The sequence below is a fragment of the Schistocerca serialis genome, chromosome 4, assembly GCF_023864345.2.
Source record: "Schistocerca serialis cubense isolate TAMUIC-IGC-003099 chromosome 4, iqSchSeri2.2, whole genome shotgun sequence".
NCBI classification, from domain to species: Eukaryota; Metazoa; Arthropoda; class Insecta; order Orthoptera; family Acrididae; genus Schistocerca; species Schistocerca serialis.
In genome coordinates, this window is record NC_064641.1 from 18,474,552 (window position 1) to 18,490,847 (window position 16,296).

At 41.3% G+C, this 16,296-nt stretch overlaps 1 protein-coding gene across 2 annotated transcripts in view; it reads left to right on the forward strand.

The window, feature by feature from the left end:
* The first annotated feature begins 7,037 nt into the window (after positions 1-7,037).
* Positions 7,038-16,296, forward strand: part of LOC126473532 (protein FAM135A) — a 572,632-nt gene continuing 563,373 nt past the window's right edge. The window contains exons 1-2 of one of the 2 annotated variants that reach the window (XM_050100643.1): positions 7,038-7,427; positions 8,068-8,168. In XM_050100643.1, coding sequence (XP_049956600.1) covers positions 8,092-8,168 — 77 coding nt within the window. In that variant the 5' untranslated portion in view covers positions 7,038-7,427; positions 8,068-8,091. The remainder of the gene's footprint in view (positions 7,428-8,067; positions 8,169-16,296) is intronic. The other variant, XM_050100644.1, reaches the window with a different exon arrangement.

Here is a 16,296-nt window from a genome sequence, read left to right on the forward strand (position 1 = left end):
GCAATGAACGCGGCCTCATTTTAAAACAATGCGCATGTTTCTATCTCTTTCCAGTCTGGAGGAAAAGAATCGGAGGCCTTAGAGCTTGAATGCACCTCGTATGTGATCGTTCCATTTCATATCCATACCAATTGTTACGCTCAGGTATTTGTGTGAGTTCACAGATTCAGTTCGGTCTTGTCAATATAGTAGTCATAGGCTACAACTTTTTTTCTATTTATGAAGTGCACAGTTTTACATTTCTCAATATTTAAAACAAGTTGCACCACTTTGAAATCTTCTAGCGATTCGACAGAATATCTTTGTAGCCTGTTTTTTCAGACGGTACTTTATTATAGATAACTGCATCATCTGCGAGAAGTTTGAGATTACTTTTAATATTGTCACAAGGTTGTTATTACGCAACATGAACAGAAAGGGTTCCAAAACAGTTCCTTGTGCTGCCCGAAGTTACTTCTGAATCTGTCAATGACTCTCTATACAAGATAACATGCTGCATCATTCCCACCAAAAAGTTCTCACTCCAGTCACAAATTTCGCTTGATTCAGTATACGGTAGTATAAACATAGATGTGGCACGTAGTCAAATGCTTTTCGTAAATCAAGAAATGCTGCAGCTACTTCTCTCCCACGTCATGGTGAAAAGTGCGTGTTGGGTTTCACATAATCCATGTTTTCGGAATCCGTGCTAACCAGCATGGAGGCGGTCAGTCTGTTCGAGATACATCATGTTTGAGCTCAGAATATTTTCTAAGTGTCTACAACAAATGAACTTCAAGAATATTGGACGGTAGTTTTGTACATTACCTTTACTACCTGTGCTGCCCTTCTCGTAGACGCGTGTGACCTGTGCTTTCTTCCAACCTTTGGGATGGAATTTCTGTTTGAAAGATCTGCGGTAGATTATGCTTGAAAGAGGGGCTAGCTCAGCCAAAAATTCTGACAGGTATTCCATCGGGCCTTGGAGCTTTGTTCAATTTTAGCGATTTCAGTTGTTTCTCAACATCACTGGCACTAATATGTAAGAGTATATCACACATCTTTGCATTTGTGCAAGAGTGAAATTAGTGCAATACCGTTGGATTTTTATTTGTAAAGGAGCATTTTGAGACGGAACTGCGCGTGTCTGTTTTTGCATTGCTACTCTCAGTTATAGTTTCTGCTCCGTACATTGTTCTGTATACTAACTCTGGTACTACTAACAGTCTTTGTATACGATCAGAAATTCTTTGGGTTTTGTGAGAGACCAGTCCATAAGAAACCAAGTTTTTATAATGTGTTTACTCTACGCTCTAGCAATTGTAATATACATACTTAAACGTATAGGCTAGCAACTTTGAATATGAATCAGTATTTAGCACAGAAGCCATCAAGCAGGCTGCAACTTAACAGTAAAGAACAGAATGAGAAAATTACCTTTTATTTTATATGTCCGGAAACAAAGTTTCTACAATAATAATATCAGTCAGTTTAGCAGCCTCAGTACAAGATAGCAGTTATCATTAATGTTATTATAGTATACGTTTTGGTGTCTGTTTTACTGCAATTCTCAATAACTTCGCTGAAATCTATTTATTTTGAAATCTTTTTCATTTGATAAAATGGACATATTGGATAGTCATTCTTGATTCATTGTAGAGGGAAGATATTTTTTGTAAGATCAGAAAAACTTCTCTCGCGTGACGCAGCCAAGACAAATAATTAAAACGTATTGGACTATTAGTGATGCACAGGATAATGGTTCACTCAAGTTCCATTATAAACTGAAGGATATCTTGGGCTGTTCATCTAGCAGTAATGTCCATACTGGTGAAATGAAATGAAATGTCGTGTGAGGAGGGCCTCCCGTCGGGTAGACCGCTCGCCTGGTGCGAGTCTTTCGATTTGACGCCACTTCGGCGGCTTGCGCGTCGATGGGGATGAAATGATGATGATTAGGACAACATAACACCCAGTCCCTGAGCGGAGAAATTCTCCGACCCAGCCAGGAATCGAAGCCGGGCCCTTAGGATTTTTTTTTAATCTCGTTTTGTTCGCTTTTGTTCGTTGCATCTGCTCGGGGCGGACGTCGTAATACATCCGTTGAAGTTCGTTGTTGATCGATTAACTCAGTTTTTTTTATTACAGAAGGCAGCTAACCCTCTGACCGAACACGCTGCGTTACCGTGCCCTCAATTCCTGCTCCTTGTCAAACTTATCGTAAATTTCTACCAGATTCTCTAGTGCCACAGCCAGAATGTTATCGGACGCTTCAAATATAAATTTTCTTTCAACAGCGTGGAAAATATTGGTAATTTCCGTCATGGCCGTTTACCATTGTAGCATTTCCAGTACTAGATTGAAACAATGATCGACGAATTACTTCTTGAGTCGACAATCGAGCGTCATGAGTAATTCACCCGGCATTGTTTTATTTCCCGTCCTTCTTCCTCGTCGGTCAGTATTGTTATTGCATTTGTAGTGCCAAAAGTAACAGCATTGTCTATAATAAGTGCAGTTTGTTCTGTCACTAAAGGTCATTCAGGGTTTTTAATTTGGCGAGTCCTTTATCCAAAGTCATTTTTGGAAACTGTAGATATTATTGGACTAAATTTACATCATCCAGTACTGTGTGTCAAAAGCCGACTTACGCCAAAAAGGTAAAGTCGTACATTGTTGGAAGCAGCAAGCTTGCTGCAGATGTAGTATCAAGGCTTTTCCTGGACTGATATTACCTGTCTTCCGAAGTGCTCACTCCAGCGAGTGTCAGACAATAGTTTCAATTTTTTTAAAATAAATTCCTGTCTATAGCAGAAGACGAGAAGAATGACTACGACTACTCTACAGTTTCGATACATGTAATGCTAGAGGAAACACATGAGAATGCATGGACTCCACATATATTTAAGGAATGATTAGCACAGGACTGAACAGAGCTTTTGTATTGATTTTTCGAATGTTTCGTTGTACTCCTCGATGTACAACCGACGGTGACGCGGCTTTGTCAAGACCTTGAGCCTTACACAACGCAACATCCAGCCCATCTTTTTCCAGCTGCCGTTGAATAGCTTTTCACATACGCCTGGCAGTGTTTTCCGACATAAAAAAAGCTAAGGTTTCTCGAATTTCCATTGTTGTCATGTGGACGTATCTATTTGATTCATTTTCTCAGTTCTGGTTTCGTTGCGAGTGCTGTCAAAAATAATTCCGCAATATTTCGCCTTGTTTGTACGCCGCAGCGGCCCCTCTCTTCATTTGGTCACCTAACAGGTTACGAGTTCTGACGTAATTTTACGACAATAAAGTTCAAATTGCCTGCTCTCGTTGCTAATGTTTAATAGATACGTCGTTCCTTTTACGAAAGAAATCACCACGTAATATTCTTTTGTTCGGATCTATCACATTAAAAAAAAAGACCCAACATGAAGAAATTATCAGAATGAGATGGAAATCGGTAGATATGATGTACATGTACAGACAAACAAATGATTAGAATTTCAGAAAAATTGGATCATTTATTTAAGAGAAAGAGCTTCACAATTTGAGCAGATCAGTAATGTACGTTGGTCCACCTCTGGCCCTTACGCAAGCAGTTACTCAGCTTGGCACTGATAGACAGTTGTTGGGGTGATATCGTGCCAAATTCTGCCCAATTGGCGCGTTCGATTGTCAAAATCCCGAGCTAGTTGGACGGCCCTGCCCATATTGCACAGTACGCTTCCAATTGGAGAGAGATCCAGCGACAACGCTAGCCAAGGTATGGTTTGGCACGATTTAAGCCCAGGATGGCATGCCATGAAGGGCAACAAAGGGAGGCATAGAGTATCGTCGACGTACCACTGTGCTGTAAGGATTTCGAGGATGACAATTAAAGCGGTTCTGCTATGAAATGAAACGGCACGCTAGACCATCACTCTTTAATTGTTGGGCCGTATGGCGGCCGATAGTCAGGTAAGTAAGTGGCCCACCATCTACATCTACATTTATACTCCGCAAGCCACCCTACGGTGTGTGGCGGAGTGCACTTTACGTGCCACTGTCATTACCTCCCTTTCCTGTTCCGGTCGCGTATGGTTCGCGGGAAGAACGACTGCCGGAAAGCCTCCGTGCGCGCTCGAATCTCTCTAGTTTTACATTCATGATCTCCTCGGGAGGTATAAGTAGGGGGAAGCAATATATTCGATACCTCATCCAGAAACGCACCCTCTCGAAACCTGGACAGCAAGCTACACCGCGATGCAGAGCGCCTCTCTTGTAGAGTCTGCCACTTGAGTTTGCTAAACATCTCCGTAACGCTATCACGCTTACCAAATAACTCTGTGACGAAACGCACCGCTCTTCTTTGGATCTTCTCTATCTCCTCCGTGCGTCTCTGTGGAGGTGCGGTCTCGAGACACATCCTTGGCCTAGAATCTCATTGACTGGAGTAGACTTGTCTTCAGTGAAGAACCCCTCTTCGAACTGACCCCTGACGGCCAGCGAAGACGCAGTAGAGGTAAATGTTTTAAATTCTTTATTAAGATGTAACAAAACTGCCTCTTTTCTGCTTCGCTGAGCGTATAAAGAGGTCAGGTCTATTTATTTACTGCTATTAGTTCTAGTGCCACGATAAGTGGGCCTCCGAACATTATGTTCTAGACAGAGATCGTTTAGTAATGTTTCGCAGAACGTCTTGTGACGCCCTACACTTAACAACATTGTAAGTTTCTCAGTCGATTATTGGATGATTAAAATCTCCTCCAATGACGACAGCATGACTCAGGAACTTAAGCATTATTGAACTTAGGTTTTCCCTAAGGTTTTTGGTGTCTTCTGAAGGTTAATCTTGTGTCGATTGAAGGACCCGATAGTAAAGTTGATGCCCGAGTCTTGCTCAGGCAATAACGCATACTGCTTCAATTTCTACGTTGGTGGATTTGAGTTTCTTACCTCTTGCGACAAACACACAATCTCTTTTACTGTTAGCCTGCCCTTTAGATATACACTTGGATATTCCCCAAAAATTTCACTGCGGTCAATTTCGGGTTTTAATGAGCTTTCTATACTTAATAATATTATGTGAGCTCCACTGTGTTCCAGGAACACTTCAAACTCTGGCACTTTGTTGCGAATGTTTCGGCATTTAAACACTAGGATTTTAACGCTCTCTTCTGTAGGCGACATTTCTTTAGATTTAACACCGATATTTTCGGGTCCTCTACAGCAGCCTATATGTAGACTGGATGGAGAGTCACCTAATCTAAAAAACTTTTGTGTACATTGCACAATAACGGATGCATTAGGAATGATACTAACTAGTTATTACATAACAAACTCAATAATAACAATTTGCATTGTTAATAAAATTAATAATTGTCAATAATAATAATAATAAATAATGGAGGCATAAAGCATGATATTGATTAGTTTAGCACTTTTGTAGCATTGTTTTATATTAGAAGAAGTGGAAAGGATAATGAAAGAGGAGAACATTAAAATGAAAATGTCAATGGCTTTTGAGAAAGAAGAGAATTTCAATAGAGAACTGTGTATACAAGGGAAGGGAAAAGTGGTGGGGAAGGGAGGGTTGATGAGAGTGAGCTGCAGACATGTATATGGAAGAGATACTTGTTGTGACAGAAGGTGGGCCATTTGCTGTCTTTTGAAGTTTTGAAAGGACTTTAATTTCGCTAATATTTCGAGGAAGATTGTTCCAAAGTCGAGTTTCTGTTAGAGAAAATGACTTAGAGAACACGGAAGCGTTGTGTAGTAGTAGAGCAATCTTTTTTTCTGAAAACAGAATTCCCCTGTAACGAAATGTTTGTTGTAAGGTGCTAGTGTCGTTACGCGTTTGTAAATCAGACGACTCAAGAGCAGGTCAGACAATATGACGTTTAATTGCCGAGAGGTCAAGAGTTTTTGGTATCGGAAAGCTGTCGAATTTAGATTAAAACATGTACCATTTCTCTACACTGCGCTGTAATCACAGAATAATCGAAAAAAGAAGATAACTTTAATACAAACAGTTATGAAACTGGCGGAGCAGTAAATATGTTTGGCAACATTTAGTGGGAATCTCATTTATTCAGTTGTACTGTAGTTTTTCTGTTGTTCCACTTTTTCTGTTTACGTGAAAGTCAGGGCGGTTGCTGTTCCCATTAAATAATAACGATAAAGTCAGTATAAAACTAGTGTTAATCGACCATAAAGGGAATTAATATAAACTTCGTCGTATTGAGAGATGCTAGATTTTTAAAGACGTACTGTACGATGATTGTACTTTACCGGTACATATGCAAATAAAATGAGAAACGAAGACTTTAACATCACTCTAAACGTTACAGCTTTGTGTACTTCATATTTGCTTTGCTGTTGTAAGGCGATTTCACGTATGTCAGTCGTCCGAAACAGTACGCACGGCACCCTGAAGTTCTAAACGTGGGAAGTATGCTTGCATTGTATAAATTAACTAACAAATTTAAGAGAAAATATAAATACGGCACTCCTAATCACGAGGAATAGTACTGAAATCTGTGGCCGAAAAACTGAATTAAAATTAACAGACAATAACGTAGGTCTAACACATATTTAACTACTACCAAATCAAATAAATAACGAATTACGAAGAAATATAAGCAAATGTGCGCACTGCAACTGTGTTTATTTTTCCATGTCCACCTGCAAAGACGACCGAAAAGCAGATTCCGTCGACTGCAGCTGAACTTTGCAGCTGTTTGTCCTTCAACGCTTCGTCAATGACTAACAGATGGCTCTTTAGCAGATGTTCAAGTAGTCTTACAGTTCTCCGTAAGATGTCAGGACGAGTATCAGCGCTGCCAACAGCAGCCGTTCCGGCAGCGGCCAGAGCATTTGTGCACGGTTTTACACGTGTAACACACGCTTTATATAGAGTATGAGATGTATTTAAGATATGACACGTGTTCTGCACGTTGTTTACAATGTTATATGTCAAACTTTTCTTTGTCGTCAAGTTGCAAGTATTCAACATTTTGTAGAACTGTTGGCAATGATGAATCCGAGAAACAAGTTTCGATGATGGCGGCGGGGTGGCTTTGACATTTCGGAATGAGGCGGACTATGTATAAAATACCGCGTTTTAAGTTATTTTTTCGGTGTTTGTCGTGTGCGCCTAAGTGTAGTGTGACGTTGCTTGTCTTAAGCACTTTATTAATTTCAGGGTAAGAGGTTTTTTTTTGTAATCGATAGTGTCATATGTAGCGGCGAAAATATAATTTCAAAAGGAGCTGTTTTGCGTGTGTATGCGTCAAGAATTCAGCATGAGTTCAGTTGTCTTTTGCAAGGTGCAGTTATTTTTTGTTTCTAGTACTTGCTTGACAGTGGAATAAGAAATGTTGCATTTCAGTCGATTCAGTTAGTTCCCTCATGAGAATTTCAGTGTTTCTAATACAGGATCTGCGAGAATGATCGTCGCTTGATAAAGTGGAAAGGTCAGTTTCCTGTAAACAATATTATCACTTTCTTTAATACTAGTAACGACAACATTGAAACTGAAAATATGTAGGCCTATAATCATTGTTATAATTATGATTTGCATTGACGTTCCTCATGCGTCAATTGACTCCCGTTAACAAACAGTATGAAAAATGTTGGAGACCGCAGTAGAATGTAGATGGACCGTGTGCTCTATCAACTGTTCTTGCGCCTCCAGCAAATATTGCTGAATGCCATTACACACATGTCAGTATTCCAAAGTTCCCTTAGAGGTTAGTAAACAGCACGAGAGAGACATGTTTACGTGACATTTTATCCAGCATTTTTTTTGTTCCAAGAAGTGTAAAAAGAGCCTGCAGTCATCCATTTGCTGTATTAGCGTCACATAATTTCCACTCTCTGAAACATGCAAAAAATTTGAGGGGTGTTATGATCCGGTTCGGTATATGAGTGTAGTCACCGGATTTGGTATCATATGTCATACTGTCGTTCATGCTGCATTCATCCACTTTGAGCGAAAGATCAGGTGCAGTTTCAGTGCGGCAAACACTAAAATATTACGTAAGACATCGTATCGTTCGTTTTCGTATTTCGTGTCCATCTGTGCAACTGTATGAGAAAAAACTTATTTCGCAGGATGGCGAGTCCTAACGTCCCGCCATGAGTGAGCTTCAGGCCACGGTGGAGTTCTCAGTAGAGCTCTACAAGTTCTACAATGTGGATCTTTTCCAGAGAGGGTGAGTAACATTTGATTTTGCTTTTATCCGTCATGAATATGTGCCGGCCTATTATGCCAAATTTCAGCAGGGCACACATTTCCCAGGTATACTTTTATTACCAACTAAATTTTAATTTCCTTAACGGGTAACATAGCTGTCAGGATTTTTAATCTTCGATGTTATTTGAATATTGCTTGTAAATGAGGATCTAAACTCCGGGAACAGACTGCAGCGAATGCGACGCCCTTGGCAAATGATACGCAGTGGCTCACCCGCGGTAAATTGCGGCATAAGAAGAAAGTGAAACGTTATTATCTTTCTTTTAACTGCTAAAAGATCCTTTATCATTTGAACTGAGAATTAGTTTTGGGATCAGTAAGTTTGACGTTCTATCGGAGGTGTACATGGTACACTGTTGGGTTAGTTAACGTCACTGAACGCAAAAGATATAATTTTCAGTCGAGTCCTGTCTTTCATGTTTTGTATCGTTCAGTAGGTGACAGTACAACTTGTGTAATGGATATCCTTTGTGATGCATACAGACATTCAGATCAGCGAAACAAAAAATTCTAGAAAGGAAACAAACCTTAGATATTGGGAAATTAGGTCTCACGATTTGTCACAAAATACGATCTCTGGTCGTGCTAGTTGACAGCAATTTGCTTCCACGCACTATTGTGCAGCTGTGCGCCAAGATTGCGTCCATGGCGTTTTTAAGTGTCTAGCTTTAGGTCTTCCACTTCCATTACTTAATATAATCATACTTTAAACAGACTATACTGTTGAGCTACAGGGTTCAACTCAAACTGTTTGAAGAAATAAGCGATTGCGAGTAAAAATTTGTCGCTGTTGTAAAAAAGAGCAGTTCGTTTGTATTCTGTTCTCATCAGTTCGATTGAATCATCCGTTTATTAGGATCTCGTAGTTTCCAAGGGCATTTTGAATAGTGTAGCTTCATTAACTTAACAGCTGTCTTTGGACTAGAAGAAGCTATCGTTTATAACAGACGTAAGTCGTTTGATAAGGGGCTAAAACGTACAGTGAAAACGATAAACTTGTCCAATGTCCGGGCACATAGTCAAGGGTGCCAGTCCGAGAGGAATTGTGAAAAATGCGTAAGAGTGTTTTTGTATTATAACCCCTAGTGTCATTTTTCATCAAGTAGAAAACAGTTTTTTTTAATATAGGTCGAAATAGGTCGACAGAAGCGTCCGATCACACGCGTCTGCTTTGACCCGTGACGTAAGGGTGCTGTCGTGTGTGACGTCATGATGGCGCGGAGTTTGGTTTGAGTGTGGCTGTCTCCAGTTCTGTTTTATTTTATTTACTTTTCTGATCTGGTCGTTCTATCTCGTGAGATTTTTTTTAAATTTAAAAACACTTATTACTTATTTTAATTATCTGTTTCCTCCAATTTCTGTTTTAGTTTATTAAATTTATCTTTGATCTGTTCGTTCTATCCCGTGAGATTTTTTTTTTTAAAGACAAAAAACACTAATCAGCTACTGAAGCATCTTTATCTTCTCTGGGTTGCAGGGGTTACGACCCCTGGGGAGGTGGGTGGGTATTCATGCATGGCTGTCTTCATTTACACGTTGTAGCTACGCAAGGCGTCTAAATTTGTTTATATTTCGTTTGCCCCCCACCCAAAACACCCCATTTCCCGCGCTTGTCCCGTTAGTGTCATCAGGCTTCTTGTGGAAAGTGTGTGTGTTTGTTTTTGTTTCCGCCATATTTGTGACGTCATGGGTCAAAGCAGACGGGCGGGATCGGACGCTTCCGTATTTCCGTATTATGGCTCCACTTATTAGTATTTCAGTTTGGTCTGACGAATAGAGCAGCAGTTGCGTTGCCATGAAGTAATGGTTGGCATCTTTTCAGTAGATGGAAGCAACTTGTTCACACATTAATTTCCGTTTTTTTAAATGTAGCCGAAAGCTGGTGTTACATGTGTCCGTTTAATTCCCAATACGTTTCTCTTCGGCGTGACCGAGCCAGAGATTAACATAAATAGTAGAGTGCTTCAATTTTACGAGACAGTAGACTTAATTGCCAGAGCTTTTACCTCCGAATGTATCTAAGTAGGCATAAGGATCTGTACTTTACGAACCACTGAGAAATGCATGGCAGGCGATACTTTCCAGTGTATCAAGTACTAGGGTTCGTTCTGTTCAGTTCTGATGTCTGCTTAAATGCCTCTGTGCGCGACTGTGATTAGTTTAATCTTCGCGACCCTAACAGGAGTGATTCGTATTGCTAAATTCCGCACTTGGTGCTGGTTCTTTGAATTTTGTGTGTAAGCTTTCACAGGACATTCGGTATCTGTGTTCAAGTGTCTGGCAGTTACCGTTTCTCAGCATTTCCGTGACTCTTCCATTGGTTAAACACACTCTGCAATCGTTGCCGAATTTTATTTTGAAAGAATGACATTCGAACGATCTTCAAGTACTATTTTGTCCTCTTTGTACTATTATTCTCCCACTACTCGATGATCTAGTAGGGTAACTAACTGCTCCACGGTGAGGTAAAAGAGGTACACACACACACACACACACATATATATATATATATATATATATATATATATATATATATATATATATATATCACTGACACTTGATACTACACTGTTAAGTTCAAAAGGCGATGTTGGGACGAGGACTTAGTATAGATATGTGTGGCGAAGTCCCAAACAGTACCGAATAAATCTCCCAAAAAAGGGATCCAATGGAGAATGTCTCTGACAAGGAAACTATTCAAATACGTAAATTTCTTTTTATTTGTAGCGCAGAAGACATAACGTGCAATGTTACTATGAATTTGTGAATTATTTTACATCCAGAAGTGTTAGTTTTAAAAATCCGCGTGACTGTGTTAGTGTCGTACAAGGAGCAGGCCCACAGGAAATTCTTTCTTTCATTCATTCTTAAAATAAATCGTAATACTCAGAAGCGTGCTATTGAACAGAATTGTACCCTTGTCTTTCATTTCTTCTGTTCTTACATTGAATCCTCAGACTGTGCACAAGCGAAATATGAATTGTGGGCAGTGGGCAATCAGAAACTAGTTGATATAACTGGGACAAAAGTAAATAGCTCAGGAAACATGTTGTTGTCGAACGAGGCTTTCAACTCTAAAATTAAAATTCATGTATATTACTGGCTCGCAACGAATTATATATAAGCAGTAGTAACCAGAAAACGAACGGAATTGATATATTGGGACAGTAATATTAAATTATTTTATAGCTTGCCATTTTTAATGAATTGTTGAATTTCTTCATATTAGTGCATTAACTTCCGTATGTTATCAATAAAAATAACAAGCGTGGTCTGAGCCGCTGCTTTGGGTTCGATTCTCGGTGACCACCTTAGATTCTTCTGCGAGGACCAAATTGGGTAGACTCTACCTCATGGTCAGCTGCTTGACAATAAGCCGTGAAATTGACCTGCAAGTTGCAGAAGTGGCGTGAATTTGGAAGGCTTGCACGGATCTGTGTGTGACCGACCCACCTCCCCCCTCACATTGCGTGACAAATACATGTTCGATTTCTGTTTATGCGTCACATTGTTCGGTATGCAATCTGTTATCTACCGTTTACCCATACAATAAAACTACAGTGGTCCATACGTATTAAGTGAAAACTTCTATAATAAATAATTTGCAATGTATTGTTGTTTTTTAGCATCTGTAGACAGTCATACACATAGAGGATATCCGCAGCAGATAGGCTTCTAGCGCCGTCATCTTTTTGAGGCTGATGCAGTTTCCCGGATTAATGTAAGCTCTACGCTTATTTCTGTACACGATTATCTTTCGTCCTGTTAGACAATTTGTGGTAGTGTCGATTCATCTCTTCCTTGTCCGTCGTGTTGTCTCTTGCCATTGAGTTGTTTCTCAGACTACACAGTTCTTTCTCGGTCCTTTCTTTTGAGATTACCAAATCATCTCACTATAGTTTCAGCACACATCTCATTAAGGGTTTCTTTCACTTGAAGACAGTGTATGCCGTTGTTTGCCTTTTACTTAGCTGCTCCTGATTTTTAAAATCGCATTTCGTAAGCGAAAATTAGTGTTTAACGTCCCGTCGACGATGATATGATTAAAGATGCGTATCCTTAAAGAACTTCATCTCTACTGCTTGTAGAGTGCTGATATTGTTGGTTTCGGTGCGGCTTTTTAGAATGTATTAGGGCTAGTAACTGATAGAAAGAAGCTCTTCTTGAATATGAATCTGTGCGCTATAGAATTTCCTTGTTCCAAAGAACCTTTCTCATCAGGTGATAAAACTGTGCTCCATTGTGTACCTTACTAGAGATTTCTGCAGAAGGGCGATTTTCTGTTGTGCATCTAGTACAGATGTTCCGTTGACCAACAGGCAAAACTTTCGCTTTAGACTTGCTTTTGATGCAAAATTGCGTGAAAATGCTATTCCAGTGTTTTAATTCTTAATAAATGAAAAGCACATGTTTGGTTTTGTTCTACAGTATTACTTTTATTGTGTTAACCGGCTTTCGGCTTACAAGGCCATCTTCAGACATTTACTTTCCATGTACGAAAGTCTCGTTTTCGGCTGTTATTAAAACATCTGCAAAGGAAAGAGCCTTGCGTTTCATATCTTGCGTAGAACACTAGTTCTCTTGCGATCAGGTGGGAGTTATGGTCTGTCTCAAAACGGGTGCTGTGAATTATGACGAAAGTCGAAATCTACGCTTTTAGTGACCATGCCACAAGCATTGGTTGGTAGCAGAAATTTTCTCCGTTCCCATAACCGAATCTGGAGAGCCGGCTGGGAACTATTGTGGATAACACTCCTTTTTTTATCTTTGTAGTGTGCCAGTCTTACAGTAAAGCGATGAACGTGGACCGGGAGAGGTCTGTCCGGTGTTAAGTTTGGTTGGCAGGTTGATCTGGGGAAGGGGACCAAACACGAGGTCATCGGTCCCATCGGATTAGGGAAGGATGGGGAAGGAAATCTGCCGTGCCCTGCGAAAGGAACCATCCCGGCATTTGCCTGGAGGCGATTTAGGGAAATCACGGAAAACCTGAATCAGGATGGCCGGACGCGGGTTTGAACCGTTGTCCTCCCGAATACGAGGCCATTGTGCTAACCACTGCTCCACCTCGCTCGGTGTATTACGTTTGGGTAGCCATTCGATTTATGGATTAATGTTTCGTATTTATAAGTCTGTCTTCACTGGCTCAGAATTTTCTCGTATAAGTTTTCACTAAATCATGGCAGGCGATTACCGGGATGGTTTCTTCAAGTAACGGCGGATCTCTTCGCCATTTTTTTTTTTTTTTTTTTTTTTTAGTTTGAGCTAATGGTACGTCTGCAATGGCCTTGCTGTCAACAGGGCGGTGCATTCCAAACGTTCCACTCGTTCTGCTCCTCAAAAATGAAAATACCTCTTTAGAAGAATCTGAACAGTTCAAAGCAACTTGGAATGTGGCTGTCTCGACTGGCAATCGAATCTGCGACTTCAGTCTGTTGTTCTTGCTATTATTTCAGTAGTTGCTTCTGACGTGTGTCAATCACCACGGCTGAGTGTTCGCTTTGTCATTCATAAAACATTGTCTTTTTCGTAGTCTGATTTCCGTTCTGTTGGAGGTTGGAGGAGCGAGGGGTGGGGGGGGGGGGGGGGAGGATGACCATATCATCCAGGTACTTGCGTTAACTATAGGATAGTTAACATGGAAGTGGAACTTGGTCTACCCAGGAGATCGCCTCTGTAACCTTGGGTGAAAGGTTGGTTTCATTAGTGATACATATTTACAGTATGACACGGTACTGTATCCAGAAAACTTACATGTAAAGTCTCTGGCCGCTGAAGCCTACACAGCTACAGTTTTGGGATTGTGCCTAAAAGCACACATCAGTTGATCGGGATTCCAGGCAACAGTTAATCCAGCGCTAGGACTCAATTTGGAAGAAAAATAAAGGAGATCAAATTTTAACGTGCAGCCGAGAGTTTCGATCCTGTATGGATTCTCCATCCTATACCAATTTTGTGCTATAGAGCAAATTTCGCGTTGTCTGTTCTCCAGGGTTGGTGTACTTCCTTACTGAATCATTCATTACTGTTTGGCTTTAGATATTTTTATGGAAGGGAGCAGAATAAATAAAACTTCTGTCTTCTCCTCTAGAAATAAGGACAATTAAAATGAGGAACTGAGTTAGAGATAAGGTGCTATGATGGAGAGGGGCTGGGGGAGGAGGAATGGAGGAATAGTTCGGCGCATCACGGTACTGGATTGCCACCAAACCTTGTTCTACCCGTGTCTGACAGTCGAGGTCATGAGAGACAAGACTCCAGATATCAGAATATTTGACTGCAGGACGATTTTGGGCTCCCGACACATGGTACACATATTCACGCTCGTGGAAGCACTTAGGTTTTCAGGTGACATCGTGTTTGTATTGTGAGTAGCTCGATTCGAGGAAATCCACCGCCGCGATAGTCAGCTATCGTTGGCAGTGACAGAAGTAGCCTTTGACTGGTAGTGAATTGAATCGTAAACGCGAATAATTGCGTCACAGTGCAATCAGTCGTTGGCAAGTGGAGGACACCTGCAGCCCACAGTGAGGTGGGATACTCATCTTATGACCAGAATAACTACCTCACTATTGGATAGGGAAGCCAAATGTGTACCTCTGCCTGCCGTAAGTCACAGGGTACAGATGTTAGCATGATTGTGGGTACTACGGTATTCGACAATCGACGCATGGAAAGAGGTCACCAAGAGTGGTGTCGTGATGCTATTCGGGACATAACGATGGCCAGGTAAAAGTACCAAACGAGACGATGCATCCAGTTTATCAACAGGAACCGTTCAGCGAGCGTTTCGCTGTGTCCTCGAATGAAAAAAAAGTGGAATAATCGTGTGGCATCATTGACCGGGAGAACCCATCTGGAGTCTTTCTCCCGTGTGTTGCACGGACACCACGTTGGCGAGATGCGCATCTTTGTGGCGAAGGTGGGATGAAATGATGACACCAGCATCTAGTTCCTTAGCGAAGAAAATCTCCGATCTGGCCGGGAGTTGAACCCGGGACCGCGCGATCTAGAGGCAACGACACTAACCACGAGCTACGGACCCCTGTGTGGATTGGCCGCGGAAGGGGGGGGGGGGCTCGCTAGGATACTGTACATTCCACAAGCCAAGGTAGAGTGAATAGCGGCAGGTACATCGTACCAGTAATGTGGATTTTGTCACCTATTGCAATCGCATACTGGGCGACAGAAAAAGGACTGTATTTCTTTGTACTTGCCCTGACCATGGCCGCTATGCAAGTTTGTAAGGTGTTACAGATATAGTTACCCTTTGAATAGCCGGCCCCGGTGGCCGTGCGGTTCTAGGCACTTCAGTCCGGAACCGCGTGACTGTTACGGTCGCAGGTTCGAATCGTGCCTCGTGCATGGATGTGTGTGATGTCCTTAGGTTAGTTAGGTTTAAGTAGTTCTAACTTCTAGGGGACTGATGACCTCAGATATTGAGTCCCATAGTGCTGAGAACCATTTTTTGAACTGTTTGATTATCGATATCTGTACCTTACACGTAGCTGCCTGGCGCAACAACGCTGACGCCCGGTGGACCCCCAGTGGTCGACAAGCTCGGTTTGGCGCTACCGTTAACGGGGGTCGCGGCTGGATGTAAGGCGTGGTTGGGCGACACGTCGCCGTGCCGCCAAAAGTTCGATAAATCCGTTAAATGTTGCAGTGTTCGCAGGACGGTGCTGAAAACTTATCAATGTTAAAAGCGAGTCGTTATCAGAGATCGGTAGAAGCAGCGTCCATAAGAGTAAACGTCAGCACGTGTGCATGGAAACGTTAGGAAAGTTTACCGTTAACTTGCGCCAGAGACAATAAACCTTTCAGTTCTATGAAGCCAGTGGCTTCTTTCGAATCCTTTTCATATGTATTAGAACTAACTGAGCGTGAAGATTTTTAATGGCAAGTGTGGTGATTTTGATAGGGCATGAATCGGTAGGCACACGGTCCCATTTTTCACCTACATCTACATGGACGCTCTGCAAATGACACTTAAGTGCCTGGCAGAGGCTTCATCGAACCACCTTCACAATAATTCTCTCATATTCCTATCTCGAAAAAAAAAGAAAAAAAAGTAAATAAATAAAACTAAC